Source organism: Patiria miniata, unplaced genomic scaffold (genome assembly GCF_015706575.1).
Source record: "Patiria miniata isolate m_02_andy unplaced genomic scaffold, ASM1570657v1 HiC_scaffold_12, whole genome shotgun sequence".
In the NCBI taxonomy this organism is placed as follows: Eukaryota; Metazoa; Echinodermata; class Asteroidea; order Valvatida; family Asterinidae; genus Patiria; species Patiria miniata.
The window spans coordinates 1,927,688-1,951,123 of NW_024037050.1; the positions used below are offsets into that span (position 1 = coordinate 1,927,688).

Genomic DNA, 23,436 nt, shown 5'->3' on the forward strand with positions numbered 1-23,436 from the left:
AGTCCAATGATAAATATGCAGGTTAACTGAAGATTGTTTTTGAATATATGTTGTACTTTGGAGGCTCTTAACCCTATCCCTTCTATTTCCTACAAACTCCCATCGGTTAGCTTGGGGGGATTTGTAGGATTGAGGATGGTACAGTCCAGCCACTATCACTTTGTATCTATCTTGATTCCCCTTTTTGAAGTCCACTGGATTTCAACACAGTGCATGATCTGGGAAGGTTCCTGTATAAAATGCCTCCAAATTTAGGGTCAAAATCATTCCCTTAGACCCTTCATAAATTTACTTGGTTTTTTTTCTGAGGATTTTATGATATACCTTTGTAGTAAAGTACATTTTGAGACAACAGAGAAAACAGATGCAGAATTTTTGGGGTCTCGTAACTGGATTCCATTGCATTTTTAAAAAAGTGCTCGCAAGCCCCCTTTAAAAAAAAAAAAACTTCCTTCAATTTTAGTTTTCTTCCAAACGTTAGAGTTTCAGTTGGAATCATTTCACAGGATAATTGGTACCAGTGACTTTAGGCATTTAATCGTAAGGTACTCTGCTGGGTAATTGGGGCGATTCACAATGCAGTGCGCCACCAAGAGTTTGCCATGGAGAGTCCATTTTTCAAGTTTACGGTCAACAAAACATGGCCCATTTGGATGAGTGTCGATAGACAACTTGAGCCAATATGTCATAGATTGGGGCATAGTGTTCTGCCGCCTTACAAAAAAACACCATATTGATAACAAGAAAAGAAATGGGCAAACAGATCCTCGAATCATATGCTTATGAAACCACTGACCGGAAGAACTAACAATTTCAAATGTTCCGCGCTGCGAATTTGTCGACCATCTCCCACAATGCACTGGGAAAAATGAACTCTCCATGGCAAACTCTTGGTGGCGCACTGCATTGTGAATCGCCCTAATTAGAAAGGATTCTTTGTGGCTTTATAAGATAAAGTACAAAATTGGAGGATCGCTGAAGATTGAGTAAGGTTTCTGTCGCAGGAATGGAATGAGGGTTAATGACGCAAAGAGCGTGTCATGAATAGAGCATTTCTCCTTGACTCCGACTCTCTCTCAGACATGGAGTATCTGGAGGTGCTGACGGAGGGCCTAGAGAGGGTCCTGATGGTGCGAGGAGGCGGTAGAGAAGTCATCACCATCTACTCATAAAAGAAACCGGGGGTGAAGGTCGTCCCTGAACAGCACGTCATCTGTCACTCTTTGGTGATCCCATCTCGCTCCCTGCATCTTCTCATGGATTCAAATGCAGCCTAATTAATGCATGTTGTATTAAAATTGTTACGTCAGCAAGCATGAGCCCGTTGTTTTTAAAGGATATGTTTTCTCTTAAGTCACTTTAAGGTCGAATGAAGATAATGGTGAATTTCAAAGGTTGGCAGCTTCACAAATCTAACCAGTCACCAGGAAATGAGTATAAGGACGTACAGTGGGGCAAAGCCAATATTTGATGAGGTGGTTGATTTTTTTGTTTTCAGGTGAACCTCTGTCTGTCCTGTTCTATCTTTTCCCATTTTTTTTTGTTCCATCAATTGTTTTTAAATCCTATTTTCATCCTGTTGTATTAGTTGGCTGTTTGTTCACAGTAATTCAACAGTAGGATTTTTAAACGCCCTTTTCTCAACAATTAGTTTAACCACTTCAATTTATTGGTAGTGTATATTTCTGTAATTGAGCTCAGTACCCCCAAATGTTATATACCGTTAGAAAGCTCTTGTTCTGCAGGCTCCAGAAATAAAAACATCTCAATTATTAAAAAGCCTGCCTTTATGGGCATTTTGTGGTGAAGGGCCACATATGTCACGGTGGGTAAGTCTGTTAAAAGGAGAGTCAAAGAAGTGAAGTATTGATATTGTTATTCTCAGTTGGATGGAGAGTAAGCCTCTGGACTGATAACGTCACATTTTGTTTACTTGCGCGCTTTTCTATTGGGCTACGAAACCGTCGTTCCCACCTGGCTCCCATAAGGAAGCACACGTGGAAACAAAGTGTGACGTCATCATTTACAGAGGCTTATTGTGTTTCATTGGATGAATGAAGAAAACACTGCAGCTACCTCAAAATAGCAAACTCTCTATATTCAGTGCTGCTCTTGCAAAGTTAATTTCGAGTTTTAGTAACGTAGTTTGCAGTGTAGGTGATTGTATAGTAGTTTTTAGTATGGAAAACTGTTTGTGTTGGTATTTCATGAAGTTGGTTATTAGCTCGTTCCCGTAAAGCGAAACTCTTTCAGACAAAGATGTAGTTGACGGGTGCCAATTGTTTTTTATTGTGAGTGTTAAGATGTATAGATGGGAGTTTCTAGGGGCCAGTTTCGGCAAGATGCTATTTTTGAAATCAGTTTGTTTTGTACAAATCTGTAAATTGATATAAAGATTTGAAGAGATCACATGATATTTGAAAGATTTTTGAAGGGGACTAGATTGTAGATAGTTTTGATGATTGTATTTGCATATGTAGCATTTTTAACATGTCAGTAACCATCAGTGAGACAATCCTGGTTAAGATTACTACTCTTCATTTTTTTTTTTATTAAGTTGGCTGGTTAGCCAGCTTATAACCTTGGCCAAACCTTGGTTGTAACTTGCTAAACCCTTTTGAACTGAAGATTCAACCTGGTTTGGTCGATCAGCTTAGTTTAATTTCCGTCTTCAGCATCTTTCAGGTTCAACGTTGCTTTTAACAAGGCTGACATGGTATTTTGGACTAAGTTAGTGTTGTTAAACCATGGTTTAACCATGGTCAAACTTTTGTGAAATCTTCAACCAAAAAAATAACATAGAGTACGTTTTAATCCAGGTTTAAGCAAATTTAAACCAGTTTAAGGTCATTCCATTAGTGTGGAGTGTGTGTTTTTTTAGTCTACTTACAATAACAAGGTGCTATGATTTAGTTTTTGGCTTCACGAGACACTTTAAAACACAGCTGATATTTTTGTGAAGCACGTAAAAGTTTGATAATAAACGAAAGAATTCTTTATCAACTTGAAACTGATATTTTTGTCGAGATTTTGAAAGCACTACCCGTAGCTGTGCCTTGTTGTAATATCTGCAACAGTCTTCCAAGTTTTTGGTGGTTTTGTTTTGTTGTTTTTTTGTTGGGGGGGGGGGCAGGAGGCTGAGGGCAGAGATTAATTTTGCATTCGGAGTCAAGCTTGGTTTTGCAGGTAGATGTCAAATACACCTGCCTGTAAAACGGACACGGTGTAACCAAATCTATCTTACCTTGACTAATGTTTAATTCAACAAACCATATATAATCATAAAATGTTGATGAGTATTTTGTAGAATTGCTAAAACGACGTTTTCCAGTTAGATATCCATTGGATAACGATTCGCTCAAACACTGTTGATGTAGTTCCACAAAGGTGTTCTACAAAAAAAAATAAGCATGTGCGCCCAGCCAAATCTAATATTCTCGAGTCGACCACTAAGAATGCACATGCAGCATATTTTTAAGTGTATGTAGAAGTTTGTACGTGTATATATATCAATCTTTGTTGAGTTTATGAAGAATTAACTAAAGAATCAGAAAAATTAGCGATGATGAATGTACAGTCATTAACATACATTTAACAATGTTTACATGCGTTGTTTTATTGATGGTGCTTATAATGAGACAATTTCTGCTGCGATACCAGAGATATTTGAGACGGTGATTATTCAAAACCGTTTATTCAGATGTTTGTACTGTTACATTTCGCACAGCTGTTTCACGTGTTTCAGGTATTGCCACTCGCATGTTGGATAGCTGTCATGTTTTCTCCGTGTCAAATGAAAAGATTTGTGATTAGGAAACAAACAAAACATTGTTAGAAAGTTTTGTGAAACATCGAAAGACTTTTGCAACGAGGAATGTGAACAGCATAATTAACGAGTTGACATACTCTCAGTTTGCATGGATCGAAAACTGTCATATTTCAGGCATGTACAGAATTTAGGTAACACTTATGCAAAGTTTGTCATTCTTCAACCCAGAAGTTTCTTGTTTAAGTTAAATATAAAAAAAGCACAAATTAATGAAAAGGCAGCGATGCGCGGAGTTGTGAATTGTTCAGTGAACATGCATGTGCCCATACAATGATATGTAATCAAAAAAGTTCAATCTAAATTGTACCATTATATCTTTTTAGTAAAATGAGATACAAATTCCAACTGTGTATGTTTTGGAGAAAAAGTTGTCATTGTAGTTATGTATTTAATTTATTAATCATATTAATTTGCATGTAACAATTGAAAATGTGTAAAACTTTAATTTTATTAACATACCATCCAGGCTGCTGAGTTTGGGCGTTTTTTTTTTTGTCTTCATTTTTTTCCTTTTTTTTTGGTAGTGTTTTTTTCTTTCCTTTTCAGTTGAGTCTTGCATAATCTTTATAGGCGTCAATCAATGTACAATGCATTTTCAGTGTATAGAGCTATGCTACCATAAATAATAATTTATTGATGCAATTAGTTTTTTACGTCATCCTTTTAAAAAAATTGTATAATTGGTGCAGAGAGTGTGTGTAATACTAGTAGTAATCAATTTTATTTTCTGTGAAAGTTCATTTTTATAAAATTGTTATGCATTGCTTTGAGCAAATTTGTTTTTGTTTTTTGTAGAATATTTGGTTGCTTGTAATTAAAGACAAATGCAGGTTTTCGCAATTGTGTGTTAAAAGAGCATTCCCCATGCTAGTTCATTCCGAAAAGTAGAATCCTTTTCTAAATAGCTATTTTTTTCTAGCAAATCCAAACTTATTCAATTTTGAATGAGATATCGACTGAAAAAAATTTGGCCCGTCTGTAGTTATTGAATTTTTACTGCAATTTTTTTCAATTACTGCCTGCCAGACAATAATTCGATTCTCATTGGGAAGGCTGGTTCCCGCCCCATAATCAGTATCGATAATGTATGGACCGGGAGCCAGTCTGCTGTCCAAAATACAACACTTTTTTTTCCAAGGGGTTGTAGATGGCCAAATATGAAAAACAAGGGGTTGTTTTTATTGGTCGGAATAGAACATACAAATTGAAAATTTATTAAGAGAAAAAACCCGAAATTGTTGAAAAGCATGGGGAAAGGAACCTTAAACTTAATTTTCTGTGGTACTTAACTTTGGCTTTGAAACTTATTTCTGTTGCTTTTTACGTTTGTACATCTCATATTCATCTCATGCAACTCTTCTTGTGCTGTTCTGTACTGTTTAACTTCAATTCGTGAAAAAATATTTTTGGTTTCTCATTGGTTTTCATTGCCCCTTATTATTTTGTCTTATTTTCTTAATTCCTGCATTTCTTAGTTCTCCAGCAATTGGTTCGATAGTTTTTAATTACTAATACAGGTTAATTCTCCCAACGATAATTGAGCAGTTTTGACACTTAATTTGAATGCAATTGAAATGCGAGTGAAATGCAAGTCTTTATGATGATCTCAATTTAGTTTTCATATTGTGTAACACCAAATGCTATGCAGTTACTAAAAAAGTGTAGTTCCTTCTTTGAGTGTAGAGTGAGAATATAAAATGTTGTGCTGAGTTCTTGATTTCTGTTGTAATTGACAGTTTTGGGGCCATGTACATTGGTGATTTCCAGAATTGATCATCAGTTTTTTTCTATAATTGTTAACTTGCTGTCATTGGTTCCAAATCTATGTTGATAGAGTAGCTCAGGTTTTGGAGAAACTTATGAATACATGTATGTTGATAAACTCTGTCATAGAGAATCATATTTTGTATCAGAGTTATCAAGTATGAAATCCTGAAATAAAGTCTTGACAGTATAGCCAGTACAGTTTTCTTATTTTCTCACAAATAAGCACATATATTATGACATTCTAACCTGCTTGGTTCATATTCCAAGCTTTTTGTCACCCTTGTCTTGGCCTCAATTCTGTCAATTTTGAAATGGCATGTGTATTTACTGTTTCTCTGAAATAAATCATCTGTACCGTATCCAATTAATTTGTCCGATTTGTTTATATCTAATATATCTTCGTTCCTTTGGTTTTTTTTTTTTTTTGGGGGGGGGAGGATATTTATTTAAAAATATTGAAATAAATATGGATGCCCTTTCCTCCTCCACAGTAACACACTCAATGCATACCCTGTGCCTTATGAAAATGAATCTTTGCTACTACCACAAATCATATATTATTCTCTTCGAAAATGATATTTTATTTCAAATTGTTTTGTTATGTTTATTTATGTATATACCATGGATTATCTTAGAATAAAATTACAAACTTTAGCTTGTTTTTCAACTATCCTGTTTTCAAAGTCAAAACGTTTCAATGTTTCCCAACTTTTTAAGTTAATGTTTCAGTTATCAACATTGTTATAATGTGTATTTTGTTAGTAAAATCTTCTAGGAAAGTTAAAGCATTCTTAAACAGGTCATAAGACTCAATTTTGTCAAGTTTATTGAGCCCATGAACGCACATATATTTGAATACATCAGACAAAAATACCATTTGGAACTATAATTGTTGAATTTTCTAAAGGTGAATACTCAAAAGTTTCAGAATGACTTGCTCTCGATTCCGGTAGCTGTTTTGGAAAAGGAGTGGTGAATTATGCACAACCAAGCCATGATATTTATCACCAAGGGCCCAACTTCCTGGAGATGCTAAGCATGCGAAATTTTGGCTCAGCAAAAATGGGTTACCAGTCAAACTGATGTAATGTACATTGATTGTGGCTGGTCCCCACCTGATATCTGCTCAGCAAGAACAAATGCTAAGCTATGCCTGCTGCCGAGCAACTTCATGAAATTGATCCCTTGTGGCTGTTATTTGCTAGTCGAATTTCATGTCCTTATCGCCCCACCCCCCTTCCCAAATTTTCGGTTAGTTCTACAGACTTGTATCAATAGCTACCATGCCCGCCTGGCATGAGGTTTCTGGCAGCCATTTGCAGGTGCTGTCCGATAGATCGACTGAGTCGTCGCTGCGCGTAGCTCCCCTGCCCAGGCTGTTGCTGTTGCGCTTGCAGCTGCTGTGCCACCTGGTACAGCTGCAGTAGTTTGTTGTCGTCGCTGTGGGCAGAGTCGGCTTGGCCGCCCTCCGGGTATAACTGACGGATCATGGCGCGGAGCCGCTCATGATCGTAGCTCGGGGGCTTGGGAGGCAGGATCAGCTGGATGCCTGTCTGGAGGCTGAACTGCATCTTGGGATGGTCGTCAACTATCAGCAAAAAAAAAAAAAAATCAAATGTTTGAGTCGTAGCTGACGTCTTGGAACTTCAGTCCAGAGGTTCCAGGCTCGAACCCACCATCAGTCATACTTTCATCCCCTGTTACTTGTGAACTGATTAATGATTTGAGTGATGTGATTGTCTTGTGATTTATTTGATTACAACCCTGACAATTGTTTTGAAAAAGAAATTTTAAAACTGCAGTTCAGAGAATGTGGGATCCATCTTTTTCTTAGCTTCGGAGCCATTTAAAGTTTATAGGGCCTACTTGTTTCAATAAGACTGTAAAAAGTTCTTCCATGTGTAAAATGTATTGATGGCCATTCATGAGCATGTCTGAAATTCTTTGTTTGTGTGAATTTCATACAAAAAAGGGAATTTTTTTAAGGACTATAAGCTAGCTCCCACAAATATTAAAAAAGCATGTGAAAAACATAATGCATATTAATGCATATTCACTGGCACGTCTTAAATTCACGTCTTAAATTCCACAAACCACGTGTTAATTTCAGACAGTTTAACCTAAAAAGGGGGAAATTGTAGACTTGTGGGTGGAAGGGGGGGGGGGGGGTCTATAGCATTACTGCGATACCATGATAGATATCTTAACATGTATTTCAAGATGTGGCTCATTCGTCATACCTGATGTGCCCGTGATGGTCTTGATCTTGACACCAGCTACACGTGGCGTGGAAGGGTGACGTTTCCTCTTTCGTTTCCTCTTCTTGGGTGGTTCAGTGGACATGGCAGCCCGGCTGGACTTCTTGCTGGGAGGAGCAAACCTCTCACGACAAAACCTTGGAGTAAAAAAGATTTTAAAACAAATTTTTTTTTTAATGTGAATAATCATAAACATCAATGATTAAGTTTGAGTTTTTGAATTTTTTTTTAAGAATAACTCAAGAAAGAATGTATAACTCCTTATGAAAAGGATCCCAAAACGAAAAAAAAAGAAAACAAAAAACAATTTAAGAATCTTGGGGAAAAATTATCAATCAAACAAATTGTTCATGCCAAGTTAGTTGGTATGTACAGAGTGAGCCAAAAAAGTGCAACATTCAGAAAACATATAATTAAAACTGTTTAATGTTTTTTCTTCAATGAAATTATAATATTACATTACAGCCTGACTATTTTCTCAATCCACTCATCCACATAATCCACATAATTTCATTGAAGAAAAAAAAATATTGAACAGGTTTATTTATTTCTTTCCTGAAAGTTGCACCTTTTTTGCTGGCCATACAACATTGTATGCTGTGGATATAGTGTGATGACAACAGAATTAAAGGGAACTTGATACAACATTTGCAAACATCAAAAAACGAAATGATCAAATTATCACGAAATACCTTACTGGATTGTTAGGAAATGACAGTCTAAAACATCCTGTAAAATTGTGGCTCCTGGTGTGCTGACATTTTCAAGAAAAAAAATTATTTTTGCAACGCTTGTCCGCGGCCAACCAGCGTTGAAGAAAACTGGCTTATTTTAAAAAACTGCACCTAATTTTTCATAGTTATTCCGCATTTTCTTTGCAATTGATTACACATCTGTGAAGAGGTACAAGCCTGCCAGACTGATTCTCTGACCTTACAATTCCCCAAAGTCCACAAATTGCTCTGTTTCAACTTAAGTGGGGTCAGGGAACCAGACTACAAGAACATGATTGTTTTTCTTGGTTTTTTCAGCATCTATAAGTCCAAAACGTGAAACAAGTCATTTTAACAATATTGCCACAACGTTCTAATCCTTCAAATCCATTTATATCTGAAAATTGCAGCACTAAGCAAATGTTGTACATTCCCTTTAAAGCTGAAATGTCTCAGCATTATAGCTGAGCCAATCACAAGTCAAGTCACTTGCCAGATTAAAGAAAAAACACGGCGTGTCTTATATTAGGAACCTACTTTTTCCAGCAGTAGAGCAGGACACTGAAGATGGAGACAGCGGCGTCGTGGAAGAGGCCTCGCTCTATCAGACCGTTCTGGAAGGTACCTAAGATCTCATCCGCTATCTCCTGGGGAATGTTGATCTGATGATCCACATTAAAAAAAAATTCAAATCAGTAAAAGAAATAATTTCTCAGATGAATCAAATAACGACAGTTGCCAAGTAATTGGGATGCATCCTAGATTTTTGGAAAGACCTACTACACTTTATCCGAAAAATTCTATTCCAGATTTTCGATCCATGATCCATTTAAATTACTCGACTCACCAGTCATTTTCTACTATCTTGGGATATGTTTTGATGTTCTAGGTTTTTTTTTTCATTCCATAAAATTCCCATTTTGTTTTCATTACCGTATTTGAACTCCAAGTCATTAATTCCCAATGCCGACTGATTCCCTACTTTTTGGGTTGTGGAAACCCCCTCAGAGGCAAGACGTATATCAAGCCAGGGGTGTGGCTATGAAGTTTTATACATTATCTGCTCGAAAGTGACAAAGACTTTTGTTGGTAACCTTTGTTCTTCCAAAACCCCTTTTTGGTTTTCGCTTGACTTACTGATGACTGCACCATGTCAACATGTGCAGCCTGCTGACAGAAGTGCTGACAGAATCCAAAATACAGCGGCTATTGCACAGAAAGGTCTTTACGACTCTGATCAGCACAAACTCCAACAGCCTATTTCCCAGACTTGTACCTGTAGTTTTGGAGGCACCTGTGAGTCTATGTAGCAATCGATGAGCGCCTTGGCTTTCTTCTGGACATACTCTTCATCATCCAGTGTGTAGGTGCCCATGGCTGCAGCACGGGCTGCAGAATCAGCTAGCTCCTTGAATCTGCAATCCATCCAAATATCCATCAATCTCAAGTTATATATGAAACTCTCTGATCATTTTTTAACGAATAATTACTTTTAAAAAGTGCATCATCAATAACTGGGAAAAAATCAACAAACCGAACAACCCTCAAAATACGAAAATCCACGAACATCGCTATAGAACACCATCCGACCAACTTATCAATTTCTAACCGTTTTAACCAACCAACCAACCAACCAACCAACCAACCAACCAACCAACCAACCAACCAACCAACCAACCAACCAACCAACCAACCAACCAACCAACCAACCAACCAACCAACCAACCAACCAACCAACCAACCAACAAACAAACAAACAAACACCCCCACACCCCAACAAACTCACCAAAAAAACCCACAAACTAACAAAGCCACATAAAAAAACCCACAAACTTACTAACAAACCACGATGTCTTACCGCTGAAAACCACTCCGCGACAAACTTTAAAACTATTAAATTCTGAGTCTGACCTTTCAACTTCTGCCCAGAAGCTGAGGTCATTCTTGAGTCTTTCCACGATGATGACTTTGTTACTGATCATGCGCCTGATCTGCACTCCCGTCTGCTTCTGTTCTGTCTCAGTCAAACAATAATGACGAGGGAAACAAATAAACAACTGACAGTGAACTATTTTACCTTACACCACGAAAACAAATTGAATTGCTTTTGAATTAGACATCGAACGAAACAATGCACCCACGTTCATTTATGAAATAACTTTTTAATTAACACATTTCGAATTAATTGCCGCCCGAGAACAATTCAGGTGGATCTTTTTAGAGGAGCGAGAGCAACCACAAATCCCTTATTTTTGTTCATAGGTTTGCAGATGCCAAAACAGAAGGAGAAAAAAATGTTTATTAATTCAAATACATTATTACAATTTTAACCCCAAAATGAATTTTCTGACGAGCATGCGGAGACTATTTTAAGGCAGAATTCCCGGTCGATATGTACGGGTTTTGGGGGCTTCTGATTCAAATGCACAGAGATGAAAGGCTAAGATCAATTTGAATTTGGAAAATAATAGTTTGAGCTGAAACCGCCAGCACTTCTTACTTTCCATCTCTCGCTGGACCTCTTTCGCGAAGTAGGCTTTGAAGGCAGCCATCGTGGCCTGGTTCATCAATCCGCGACGGAATGATGTCACGTTGTTGATAAACATTGCCCATAATGCTTTCTGCAAATTATAGAAGTCAAATTGGCGAAAAAAAGATATGACATTATAAATGGATGCACCAAAGTCATGGAAACTGCCAATCATAAACGCTCACACTTTATACGGATGTGTTTCGTAGTAGACTACACCCAGGTAAGACGGCTGATAACTTCTCATCAGTAAGGCCTAAGAAGATTTTTTTTTGAAGGATTGAGTTGATGGTACTGGCATTACACAGTGACATAATTGCGGAAGGTTGTCTCAAAGATTGGAACTTACTTATTCTATCCGACATCTTCATGATTTTTTAAAGAATGGTTTTAATTAAGTGAAATGGAAGGAATTTTCAATTGAAATATATTTTGCGCAAGTGTACATTCTGATGAAATAGAGTCAATAGATTGAATGGAATGTTGATGTGTAATATGCACGCTTGTGTGAGATGTTTTTGGATCCCGAGCAATGCAAAAAAAACACACCCAAGTGCAGGGTTGATCTTGTTTTTGTTTATGTTTTAAGCAGAAAGTTTTTACTGTTTTTATTTGTTGATCTTTTTGTTTGCGAGTTTCTGGGTTTTTTTTCAATTCCTGCTATCTACAAGTCTCTCACGTTCTTATCACGTGGGCCCAGTCTTTCCTCCTCCGTGGTGCTGCCCTCTTCACTTTCTTCGTCTGATGCCTCATCCGGGAATGTGTCTTGATACAGCCCAAACCTACGCTCAACACCACAATTAAAGCAAGGTTATGATGTGAGCAAGATAAATGCCGTAGTCAAATAGAGAAGAAATGAGAAGCAGGAGCTTTAATAAAGAAAGCAGTGCAGGGATGAATTAGAACGTTCAAAATAACAGGCTTTGCATTCTTTCAAAGCTACGGTAATTTCTGACGAAAAGTAAAAGTAAAATTTGACGAGGCATTTAGGATCAAATGCGTGTAACTGAAAATTATGTCGTAGTCGGCATTTATCACTGAAAGATTACCGTGGTCATCAGGATTCTAGGCGAAAGTTTAAACAAAAGCAATTAGTTTCCGTAGCGACAACCGAGCTAGGTAAAAAAAAACCACGACTAGATAAAAGTCATTGTTTTGCAAGACAGAAAACTGCAGCACACGGGAGAGAAACGAGTCTTTACAGTAAAAAGTCAAAGTGAAGATAACATTTTGAGATTGTCTACTGCCCATGTATCAATTAAGATGTTTGTGAAAACGTTAATCGAGTTTGTTGTTGAGTTTTTATCGGATTTATCCGAAATCTGACCAGTTTTCCTCCATGCTCCTAGCCACGCAGGCTTGGGCAGACATCAGCATCTGAGGCGTCACCTTCTCTAGGTGGGGGATTTCTTGGATTATCTCAGCGTCGCACTGTAGGGCGTTGCCTGGTGAAAGAAAAGAAAGGAAACATACACATTTAATATATGAGACTACTTACGATATGAGGCTGAAATGGTTGAGAGACTGATTTACCCAGTCTTTTTCTGAAAATCAGCTGTTTGTGTAAAGGTTTCATATTAATGCGATTTTCAAGATTTGATTTGAGAGACTTCAGAGCAGCTTATGGAAACAGAGAACCAGTCGGCTGTCGTCTTTAAACTGAGAAAAATTGATGTTCGACATTTTTTTTTTTTTTGGGGGGGGGGGGGGCCTTTTTATTATTTTTTAATTCACAATTCACTCGCCAGCCTCGTAAATTTATCGGATTGAATATTTATGCGTGTGACTGTCTGTTTAAAACTACTTGCCTTCAGGCAGATTAAATCCTTAAGTGACCTGAACTATTGTAAAGAACTCGATCCTAATTTCAAAAAGAATTCTATTGCAGCCGATGCCCTAATCGACTTTTATCTGAAATATTTGACTTAAGTTCCCCGGGGTTATTTTGTTGCTTGATTCGGAGAGAATATTTTTTTTTTTACCTAGATTAAACCAGACAAAGAGTGAAGACCACTTTAGTTTTAATTCAAGCTGTATTTTATTTTCCTCAACGAATTCATGAAATATTGATGCAAACGTAGTGTCAACTGCCTATTTGCCGATTTACCGAAGTCATTAGCCTTGCTGAAGAACTTGCGTACAATCATGATGGTCTTGGACTGTCTACTTTTAGCGTCTCTACAGGACGTCTTCATCCCCTCCACGGCTTGCCAGAACTGCAGCGGCAGGTCGGACTTACGCTGGGCCAGGAATCTCTTCAGAAATTCCTGATGGCTGGCATCGCGGAGAACCTCTTGAAAGACTCTTTCAAATCAAAACAGGAGGAAAAGATTGAAGATGACGAATGGGGAGCAGGTCGGCGCAGTGGTACGTTTTCTTTTGTCCTTCCCCTTTATGAGGTCCATATTGGAAACCCGCCTGCTGTCATAAAAGTCCCGGGACTTTTTCCAAGGTTTCGGGGCAAAATGACTCGGAAAAGGTCTAGAGAAATGTATTTTCGACCCAGAAAAGTGTCATTTCTTTTTGGTTGGTCATTAGTAATTAGTCCGTGCACAAATGCATTAGTTTTTAACAGAAACTCTTCACATACTTTGGCCTTGGTGGTCTGTGTATGGTTTTGCCGTCTTTCCTGATAGCTCGGCACACCGCTTTGCCCATAGCCGTTGCCTCATCGTCCGGTGCGTGCTTACTAGCCCGGGCTTGGATGGTCCGCTGTATGCCCAAGGAACGCTGGCTTGAGGGACCGAACGAAGGTCTAGGACCTACCTCTTTCACCGGCTTTGGTTTGCCTTCAAATTGAAATTGTAAGTAAAGAAGGAAATGTCGCTTAAACTGGGGTAAATTTGGCATTTTTATTCTTTGTTTCACTGTAACATGAAGAATGCTTCTTTCTTTCTTATCTTTAAAATCTACATGTATATAATCTCTTATAGAAGTTGTGGCATTATGGAAATATATGTTGATTGATTGAATTGAATTGAATGCTTATGACAAAAATGTTGGTCAATGTTACTGTTCCCGACAATGGTATGAAAGGTATTTGTACTAACTTTGAGCAAAGTTTTTACTAAAGTGTAGGGAAGACTTTACCCAAAAGTGTTGGCTCTTGATATTTTGACCAATGTTGAACGAGAGCTTGAGCACCACTCTGCCCCGATTTGGGGTGTGGGCCAGCATGTGCAAGCCAGAAAGCTGCACGTATTTTTCACCTTTGTATTTCAAAACAATTTGGCCTCAGCTGTCACCTTATAAAACAAAGAGTTTTCTTGAATGGCATGGGATTTAGATGCCTCCTGCGCTGTCAATGCAAATCCATGTATTGAGGCAACTTTGGCAGGTTATCGTAATTAAGTGAATCCATAAAAACTGCTATAATTCAGAACGGTAGATATAAGTGTCAACCAACGTTTAATACCAAAAGCTGCATGTCTCTTTACGCCAGTTTAAAGTAAAGGTTTAAATATGGTCTAGAGAAACTGTCCTAAAATTTTGTTTCTTGTTCATTCTTTCTTATTGTCTTATGTTGACTTGATCCATTAGCTTAATTCTGTAACCAAAAAATAGCCCCCAAAATTGAGTTCTCCTTATTTTTTTATATCAGAAATCGTATGTATGTTAATTTGCCAAACTTCAATGAGGTTAACTTGTTGGGAAGGCTTCCATATGTTTTTGAAATTTTCTTTTGGATTTAGTTTTTGTTTTAATACGTTTCATTAAATCTTACGTTTACGGTAGACGGTGGTAAGTTTTCGCCTAAGGCTACCCTCGTCTTCGCTGTCGCTATCTGGGTCGCTTGGATCACTTACAACTACTGGTTCAGTAACTTCGTTGGAAAAAAAAGAGATTGGTGATAATTGTAAGGTTTTGTTGGATTTTGTAACAATTAGAAAGATAGGACACAGCCGTTTCTTGGTTTGAAGTCACTTGAAAGTTACAAGTACGAAGAATGCATGCAATCATCCCCAATCTCACCGGCCCTTGTTGCACTTTCCGCGAGTTGCAGCGCTCTCCACATTCGATACGGGGCCAGCGCGCTGACGGTCCCCGCTCCCAGGACCTTCACACTTCGCTTCTCGTCCTCCTCCGCTGCTGCGCTCTCGCGGGCCGTCTTCATCAACTGGTTGATGGCGTGGCTCGAGGTCTCAATGGACGGTAGCAGGTCCGCCCCTGCGCCCTTCTGTGATGGCAGTTGGTCCGGGAAGCCCGTTGGGCGAGTTTTTAGTCGGGAGTAGGCGTCCAACTGGAAATTCTTCCGAGATGTCTTATGAAAGAACCAAGAAAATAATGACCAAGAAAACGATGCAACCTTTATTGCTTTACATTGTTGTCTCTGTTGATTTAAAATGATCATAACAGTAAGAATCGGTCCCTTGTTCCATATTAAACCATCAACAAAAGGTTATTGGACCCGTGACCTCTGAAGAAGCAAATTGTGTTTTTGCCAACTGTTCTTGCCAACTACTTTCAATACTGATGTTATAGTTACCGTTTTTGAGAGGAACTCTTCCAGATCATGTCTTTGGAAGTTGGTCAGACATTCCTGAAGGGCTTCACAGGCCAAGTTCTGAGCGTGCACTACGAGCTCATCCGCTGTGTCTTGTGGCAGCTGTCCGCACAACTCACTCGCTAAGCGATCACCGACGGAGATGTGACACTCCCCGGTTTGTGTCAGGAAGGTAGCCTTTATCTGCCTGGCAAGACGATGTCTGGACAAGCTGCCCTCGATGTCGCTGCTGTACGTCCCGGTCATCAGATATTCCTGAGCAGCCTGCCAGAACTTGAGGTAACTCAGCTCGGTTTCGAGATGGCGCGTTTGGAGGAAATTGTACAGAGGATTTCCTGCCAGTTTGTCGGATGAGATCGCGCCGATCAAGAGACGGTGCTTCTGGCGATAGTTGACCTCACCGAGACCGTAGCCCCGGTAGGAAGGCTGGCAGATGCTCATGGCTGCCGGCTGTTTGAGATGGACCTCTGAATTAATGTTGGGGAGTTTTGAACCGATAGAGAAGGTGCTGTCCTTAGTGAATTCAGCAAGCGTGCCCACGGCTTCAATGTCAGCACCGCTGGGGCCAAGCATCTGAGAGGGCGACAGCCGAGGAATCCTGGCAAGCTTGCGCGAGTCCTGTTCCAGCTTCTCCTGAAACGTCAGCTTGTTGTAATCTTTGGTCGGCTCTTGGACTCTCTCGACCTCGTCCTTCTGAAGGCCGTACTTTCCGAGGTGCTGACCGAAACCCATTTTTCTGCCTTCGCGAGTTGAGATACTCCTCCGACTGCTCAGGCTTGGTGGTTTCCACTTCCCGCGGTGCGCGGCTTCCATCAGTGCCAGATTGGCTCGGGTAAGTTGCGCGAGTTGTTTCCCAGAAGGTCTGAAGGCGTTGGAACCTCTGCGACCGCGCTGGAGGTATGCCTTCCCTGTTTTGTGTCCCTTTTTACCAAGCTTACCCCCAAGACCTGCTTGATCATCCTCGATCACAGAACCTCTTCTGCGTTGCCTCCGGCTAGCTTTCTCTGCTTTCTTGCGCTCATCTATCTCTTTCTGAGTCTGCAGGGCTTCGATGTCAGCCTCAAGTTGCGGTAGTCCGATGGAAGCGATTTTGTCAATGTCGGACACGTCACCACTGGTAGCAGCAGCACCGCCGGTAGCATCAAGAGACTTGATCATCATCGAGAAATCCGCCAACCGGAACTCCATGGACTTGGCCCTTGCTCTTTGAGGCGGCTTGGGTTTCTTGAGTGCGGCCGGAGCACTTCCTCTGGAACTAGCTAAGCTGCTAGAGGAGGGATCCAAACCTGTGTTCGACTGGAGGGACATTCTGCGTAGGGAGGGCGTGTGGATGGAATCACCTGAAACAGAGCTTCTTCCTACTGATGAGGAGCTGGAATCTCGGCTGATCTGGTAAGGCACAGCCACGCTGCTGCGTCGCATCCTTCCGGGTGGGAATCGGGACATAAGCTTGTCTGTGTCTGCGCTCGACAGACCAGTGACGTCACTACTACGACGCTTCTTTGCCGAGGTGGGCGTGATTCTTCCCTCCCCGTCCTGTGCCAAGGGAGAACCTTGCCGACTCTCGGATGGTTCTGCGAAAGGAAGTTCCTTTTGGACTTCATCTTTTTTGCCATCTGGTGACTCGATAGATACTTCTGAAATCACATCTATTTTGCCATCTGGTGACTCGATAGATACTTCTGAAATCACATCTTTTTTGCCATCTGGTGACTCGATAGATACTTCTGAAATCAAATCACATCAAGTACAACTCGCCGTTTAAAATTAAATACATATTACTTAACATGTAAGGTTGAAAATGATATACTACACGAATATCAATCTCTTCTTTGGAAACAAATGGTTATATCTGAAAGAACTCGCGTTGTCTTAATGTTTCTGTTCATTCTTCTGAGGACGGACAGATCATACTTCGCAGTTCTTTCAGAACCACGTATCCTCACAAAGGGGTTGTCATTCACATGGTGTCTTCCTCAATTTTTGTTTTTATGTTGCCTATGTTAGTTGTAATCATACACATGAAGGGGATGAATCATTGAGTATAAGAAACTTACCCAACCCCGCCCCAGTTGTTTTCATATCATCTTTACTAGGAGTCTTTTCTGGGCTCAAGCTAAAAACTGATATAGATTTCTCGGGTGACGTAGGGCAGGGTGACGGCGTAGCAAAACCAGGAGAAGAACTTGATTTCGACCTGGCAGAAGACTTCCTGCTCTCATCGCTCATGCCGCTTTCCTCCGAGATGGTGGGCAGCGGGAAGTCCTCCGTCTTCCAACCCTCTGTGTTCTCCGCAGACTGTCCCGCGTCAGGTTTTACTCCCAGCGTTTCTCCGGTGTCCTCCAGTTTCAAAATAGCCGCCAACTCGGAGCGTCGCACGCCTGGCGAGCTGAACATCGACAAGAGATTAAAGGCACTCTGCTTCTTCAACCTCGATCCAACCCGGACCAACTGCTTGGACTTGACGATACCCTCCCCCGTCAGTGCCTCGCCCTCTTCATCCACGAGGTCCGACAGACTGCGGACTTTTACCACGTAGCAGTTGGGTCTGTACACGGACACATCACCGCGGACGAACCACTTGGTCTTGCAATGGATGATGTAACGAGACACCCAGTAGTTCTGCAGAGTCTTAAGGAAGAATCCCTGGATGACGACGAAAGCGTCCGGAGCGATAAGCCACTCATGACTGTCACCGTAGATAGAGCCTCCTGGCAGGCGGGATTCTACCTCCACTCCGCTGCCAAGGAAGTGACTCTGACGTCGTTCTCGAGCACGTGATCCAGGTTCAACAAGTGGCGAACTCGATCCATCTCGGCCACCTAAACGGGAAATATTGGAGAGCGAGATTACCTCAGTATTAATAATGGGCGTCGCCAGGATTTTTTCCGGGGGCGGGCAAGGCAAATTTCCCCCAATAATTCCTTAACTTTTTCATTATAGTCCCAATTTATCATTTTCCCGAGCGTGAGCAGGGAAGCATTAGCCCTACCACCTCCCATCAAATTAACAGCAATATGGCTTCGCACCACTTTTTCTTTTCTTTCTTTTTAATGGATGATGAGAAGTTCGTTTAAACCGGAACTTTATATGACCATTTGAGAGAAAGTAAAGCAACGTCTGCAAACAAGTGCCCAGCAGTCAAATACTAAATTACAATTAAATCGAACTAAAGATTCAAACTAAATGCACGGTGAATTATTTGGCCGATGCCTCATTTGTATTGTGTGCTCCCAGAGGCGGCGGAACGGGTTTCATCTCGAGGGGGCACATTTATACTCGAGGGGGCACATTTATGTCCGCAAAAGGTTCACTTGGGTAAGTAAGGGGGAAGTGCCCCCCCCCCTGCCCCGCCCCGGTTCCGCCACCCCTGTTTTGTGGAAATCTCCGCGCGACATCAACGCCTTCGTCTGTTTGCATCGTCATTGATACAAGCAATGGAGCGTTTATGATGTCGCTTACAATCCGGTTCAAAAAGTGCGATCCGTATTTGGCACAAGACACTCGCGATTTATCGCGGACGACATATTGAATTGATAGAGACCTATTAGGAATTTGCAAAATAAAACATGTCGTCTTCGTCTCCGGCGTCGGCATTATCTCTGGCACAAGATCATTAAGAAGCCCTTAATGTCCCAGGCAAATACAAGTAGACTTACTCTTTAACATTGGCGTGATATATAGCATTTGAACAGATCGTGTACCTTGGGCCAAAAACTTGAGCTAAAACTTGAGACGAAGCTGAGGTTCGGGAAACCTCCCTCATTAAACCAAACTGACCCGGCTTGACGGAAGCAAGCCACTTCGCGTGTTCCGGTAACTCCAGCATGCCTCCGTGTTTGAAGTACTTGGCCTCGATCTGCCGGAACAGGACCCGGTGTTCCTCCATGCAGTGCGTGGTCTTCCGGAACCGTTCGGCGTCCAGCCAGAAGTTGAGCGCCTTCTCGCCCGCTGTTTGGTCCAAAAAGGAGCGGAATTTGCGCATCCCGGAGACCCGGCTGAGCCAGCGAGACATCAGGCGTCGGTCCAGCATCCTGTCCTTGGCGTCTGTAGCCGTGTCACACAAAATGAAGCATAGCAGTTTTGGTAAGTTTCTTAATATTGTGTTTCGTGAGAGTTTTCATGGCTATCTCTCACAGACAATAATTATTAGCCTAAACAATGTACGCAATCTACCTACCAATTTTGAAAATATATTTCACCGTGTGTACCTGTGGATTAGGCCTATACACTTGTTTTCACATAGAAACAAAATTGCAGCTTCTGCCTTCATCGCCCGGGCAGCTGCCTGTTCAGAATTGCAGCGTATTATACGGCTTTGTAAAAACAGAGTCCGTGAGCCGTCATATGGAAATTTCGTGCACTTTGAAGAACTAGCAAGGCAAATTAGGTTACATTGTTTTTGACGGGTGTTCTCCTGTCTCATTTGGCATATATAGTGTATGTGAAGGAAAAACAGATATTAAATAAAAAGAGGGAAGAGAATGTTAAAGTTCAGTGGGACAAATGAAATCAAACGAGAATCTCACTGGATTGATCTGTTCCATAAAGGCAGGACAGATGTAGCTGAGTCTTCTGCAGTTGTTTGCACAGTAGAAACTCCAGGTACAGGTCGGTTTTGAAGAAGAGAGGCGCCCTCTGGGTTCGAACCCATCGCATCAACTTGAGACGATCAAGACGCTGGTTACAGAGGTTAGAGGTGAGATACAGGTCAGATGTTAAATTTCGATTGACCTTCTTTAGCATTTCATAATCATTTACACTCAGGTAAGTTAAGCCTGCTATATCTATGTTGAAACGTAGGAATGACGTCATCGAGTTTATCGTCTTCATCGTCACCATGGCGACCAATCATTTCTGTTATTAAATTAGGCCTAAGTTCTGAACATTTAACCTTGTTTCAGATAAAAAAAACCCATTGTCGCAGCCATAAAGACATGAACACTGGTATATCAGCAAATCGAAGGAATACTGTGTGACGGTTATAAAAAGGCACCCCGTTATTTTTTGGTTCAACCTTATTTACATGTAATTAACCTAGCGCCCCCAACGTCTGATATCGGGCGCTAGCTCATTCGTTATTTCCTGAAGACCTGAAGTAACATCACTTCATGTCAATCTTGTCTTCACATATACAGGTAATTATTACTATCTATTTATTTTTGTTCTTAATCTTTACATCAATAACCTTAGATGACAACACAATTCCTCGACTACCCATTTCTGTTTGTATTTCCTTATTCTTGTATTTAATGGTATTTCTAACTAAGTTTTATTCTTGAAACGTTGAAATTCAAGATGGCCGACCCCGAGAAAGTTTCGGCGGGAAAACGTTCTATTGTTTAATCATTTGAATGAATTATTATTATTTCATGAACTGAAAGTAATTCGAATTCATCTTGCTTTAATCTTACTGATCAATTGTAGCCATTTTGTAAATATATTTTGATTATTCGTTATTTCCTGAAGACCTGAAGTAACATCACTTCATGTAAATGTTGTCTTCACATACGGAATAAATTCGCTGCTGCATATACCACAACTCAAGAGCTTCCGATCCCTAATTTCAAGAGTGTCACGACTGAATGAGATTGAGAAAAAAGACGGTGAGAGACTGGTTGTAATAAGCCTAATCATTTAATGACTGAAACATAAATCATTTCAATGAAGCGGTAAATCAAAAAAGCAGTCAATGAAAGTTAATGCCGATATGCAAGTAACAACTGTAGGCCTATTAGATACTTATTATGTAAGATACTAAATTTAAGATCAAAGAATCAAACAGATACACTATTATATTACTTAGAAAAGACATAATAGCCCACATGATTATCATGATCATAACAATCAACAAAATCTTTTCAACATTGACTGTCTGCTTTATACATGTATACTTACATACTGAGTCCGTTTGATAGGTGGATCCAATTCAAAGTTCTGCTCAGTGAAACGATACAGCAAACGCTGGGAGAATACCTAAAACAACACACAAATATGCATTGATGTCGTAAGAGATGACACAATTTTTTTTTAATATTGTTGATGTACCCTAACGTGGCGCGTCCCTAATAGTGGCGCACTTACATTTTTCGCCTGTAGCGCCTTGCTAGAGCCAAAACTTTACCTGAAATTTCACAGGAAGTGAAATTTCATCAAGTTCTAAACATTCCTGTTCATAAATCGTGAGTTCATCTACCCGTTACAAAGTTAGCACAGAAATGTATTTTGGCGTGACTTACCGATTTGCACAGTAAACCCTTTGAAAATGCGTCTAAAAATAAGAAAATAATTTTCTGACAAACTTCTAGTTGGGTATGTAAAGTACAGAAAAGAGAAGGTTTATCAGAATTAATCAACTTCAAAGAAATTCTGAAATGTTAACTTGGGATTTTCCGAGATTGTTCAAGTGTGCCACGTTTAGGGAACACTCAGCCGATATGTGCCCAATTTCCGGACGCCACCGTTTTTTAAGTTTGGACTAAATTTCAAGACACCGTGTTCACAACGGTTTGACAGCAAGCATTATTAAGGTCAAATTTAGGTCAACAAAGATGTTTGGCAATATTGCATGAAAATCGGGGAAACGTCGAAGTGAGCTACGTCAGGGAACACCACGATATATTGATTTTAGGGCACTTAATTTTGTTGTTGTTATGTTTTGTGTGCGGCTTGATTTTACATCCACTTACCGGGAGTGAAAGGAACGTGTTGAAGTAATCGACAAACGTCTTGTCGCAGAGCAACCGTGCAAATTCTGCCTCGGTCGGAACTTCCCCTTTTTAAATTTCAAAATGACAAAAAAAAAATATTGACGATGACCTATACCGCCACATAAGAAAGATAAACCAGCCTATCAGATCAATCTTTCGACTTAATAACGTCAGTCTGGTGCTCGACTAAGAAAGTGGTGCAGCACTCGAATGTTTAGGCGATAAAATGAACCCGTAGCCAATAAAGTTTCAATATTATCGATATCGCCTCATTACCTTTGGGAACTGTTTCCGAGTTGTCGCTGTCCATATCAGTCGTTCTTTTTGAAACTTTTTGTTGGGGAATCCTTTACTAACATTCTTACTTCGTGAGTCTTGACTGTGTCAACACATGATTTCAAACAGATCATTTCAGCGCGGGATGTCGAGATACGGCAAATACTAAAAATCACCCGTGCGTGTTGCATGCAGTGGACGGACCCTGATACCAGCGAGACAAACCACGTGTTGCCAACAACATAAACATCTGCGTGTACAAAGCACTTAGAGAACCGCGCGTTAAGAACATCCATGTGACGTCATAATGCGGTCACAAGCGTCAGGTTCGTAAGTGACTGCGTCAGTCACGCGCACGCTACTCCTAAAATTCCGGTGTCATAGGAAAATCCGACTCCTATGAAAATCGGACTCCTTTTTCATATTATTGGTTAATCCCTCGCACGTGACAGGTCACTCTCCCGTATTATATCCTTTAAAAAAGCATATTATCGGACTTACGTATGCGCAATGCTGCCAATGAGTCCATATTTCATGCATTTTTATCAAAATTGGAAAAAAATGTGACTTTTCTGGGAAATTTAAAGTTGTAAAGAATTCAGCTAGCATTTTCATCAAAATTTGGCAAAATTCGATTTTTCGGGGAAATTCAACATTGTAAGGGGTTTTCCTTGCATTTTCATCAAAATCGGGCAGATATTGTAAACGGTGTTTCTTACGTCAATTGGAAATTGCGCCATTAATAATGGTATAGGCAGAGTGATCGAACGAAACTTTGTTTTGATTAAAGTCAGTTATGAAATATTTATTGATTTATGACATACACCTTTGTTTCGTTTTTAATACTAC

General features: G+C 40.2%; 2 protein-coding genes across 4 annotated transcripts in view; one reads left to right on the forward strand and one right to left on the reverse strand.

The window, feature by feature from the left end:
* The window catches only part of LOC119744977 (solute carrier family 12 member 4-like), a 46,542-nt gene extending 40,587 nt beyond the window's left edge, over positions 1–5,955 (forward strand). For both annotated transcript variants that reach the window (XM_038221204.1, XM_038221212.1), the window contains one exon: positions 1,081–5,955. In XM_038221204.1, coding sequence (XP_038077132.1) covers positions 1,081–1,172 — 92 coding nt within the window. In that variant the 3' untranslated portion in view covers positions 1,173–5,955. The remainder of the gene's footprint in view (positions 1–1,080) is intronic.
* Positions 4,615–22,820, reverse strand: LOC119744960. Of its 2 annotated transcripts, none has more exons than XM_038221193.1 (19): positions 22,588–22,820; positions 22,291–22,376; positions 21,500–21,577; positions 20,131–20,281; positions 19,382–19,648; positions 17,659–18,423; positions 15,584–17,325; positions 15,070–15,358; positions 14,822–14,920; positions 13,688–13,886; positions 13,205–13,401; positions 12,425–12,542; positions 11,777–11,879; positions 11,068–11,188; positions 10,479–10,581; positions 9,844–9,982; positions 9,105–9,229; positions 7,837–7,991; positions 4,615–7,184 (listed from the first exon to the last, which is right to left on the reverse strand). In XM_038221193.1, the coding sequence occupies exons 1-19, from the start codon at positions 22,619–22,621 to the stop codon at positions 6,868–6,870; spliced, it is 5,088 nt and encodes a 1,695-aa protein (XP_038077121.1). In that variant the 5' UTR covers positions 22,622–22,820; the 3' UTR covers positions 4,615–6,867. The 2 variants fall into 2 exon arrangements, with proteins under 2 accessions (XP_038077121.1, XP_038077115.1); XM_038221187.1 differs by having other exon boundaries at positions 15,584–17,328.
* Positions 22,821–23,436: the final 616 nt, after the last annotated feature.

Coding starts and splice junctions, on each gene's coding strand:
- LOC119744960 (XM_038221187.1), bottom strand. CDS start 22,621: ATGGACAGCGACAACTCGGAAACAGTTCCCAAAG. Junction 19,649..20,130: donor TTATGGAACAGATCAATCCA/GTGAGATTCTCG, acceptor ACACGGCTACAG/ACGCCAAGGACAGGATGCTG. Junction 7,992..9,104: donor CTGCTCTACTGCTGGAAAAA/GTAGGTTCCTAA, acceptor TTTTACTCCAAG/GTTTTGTCGTGAGAGGTTTG.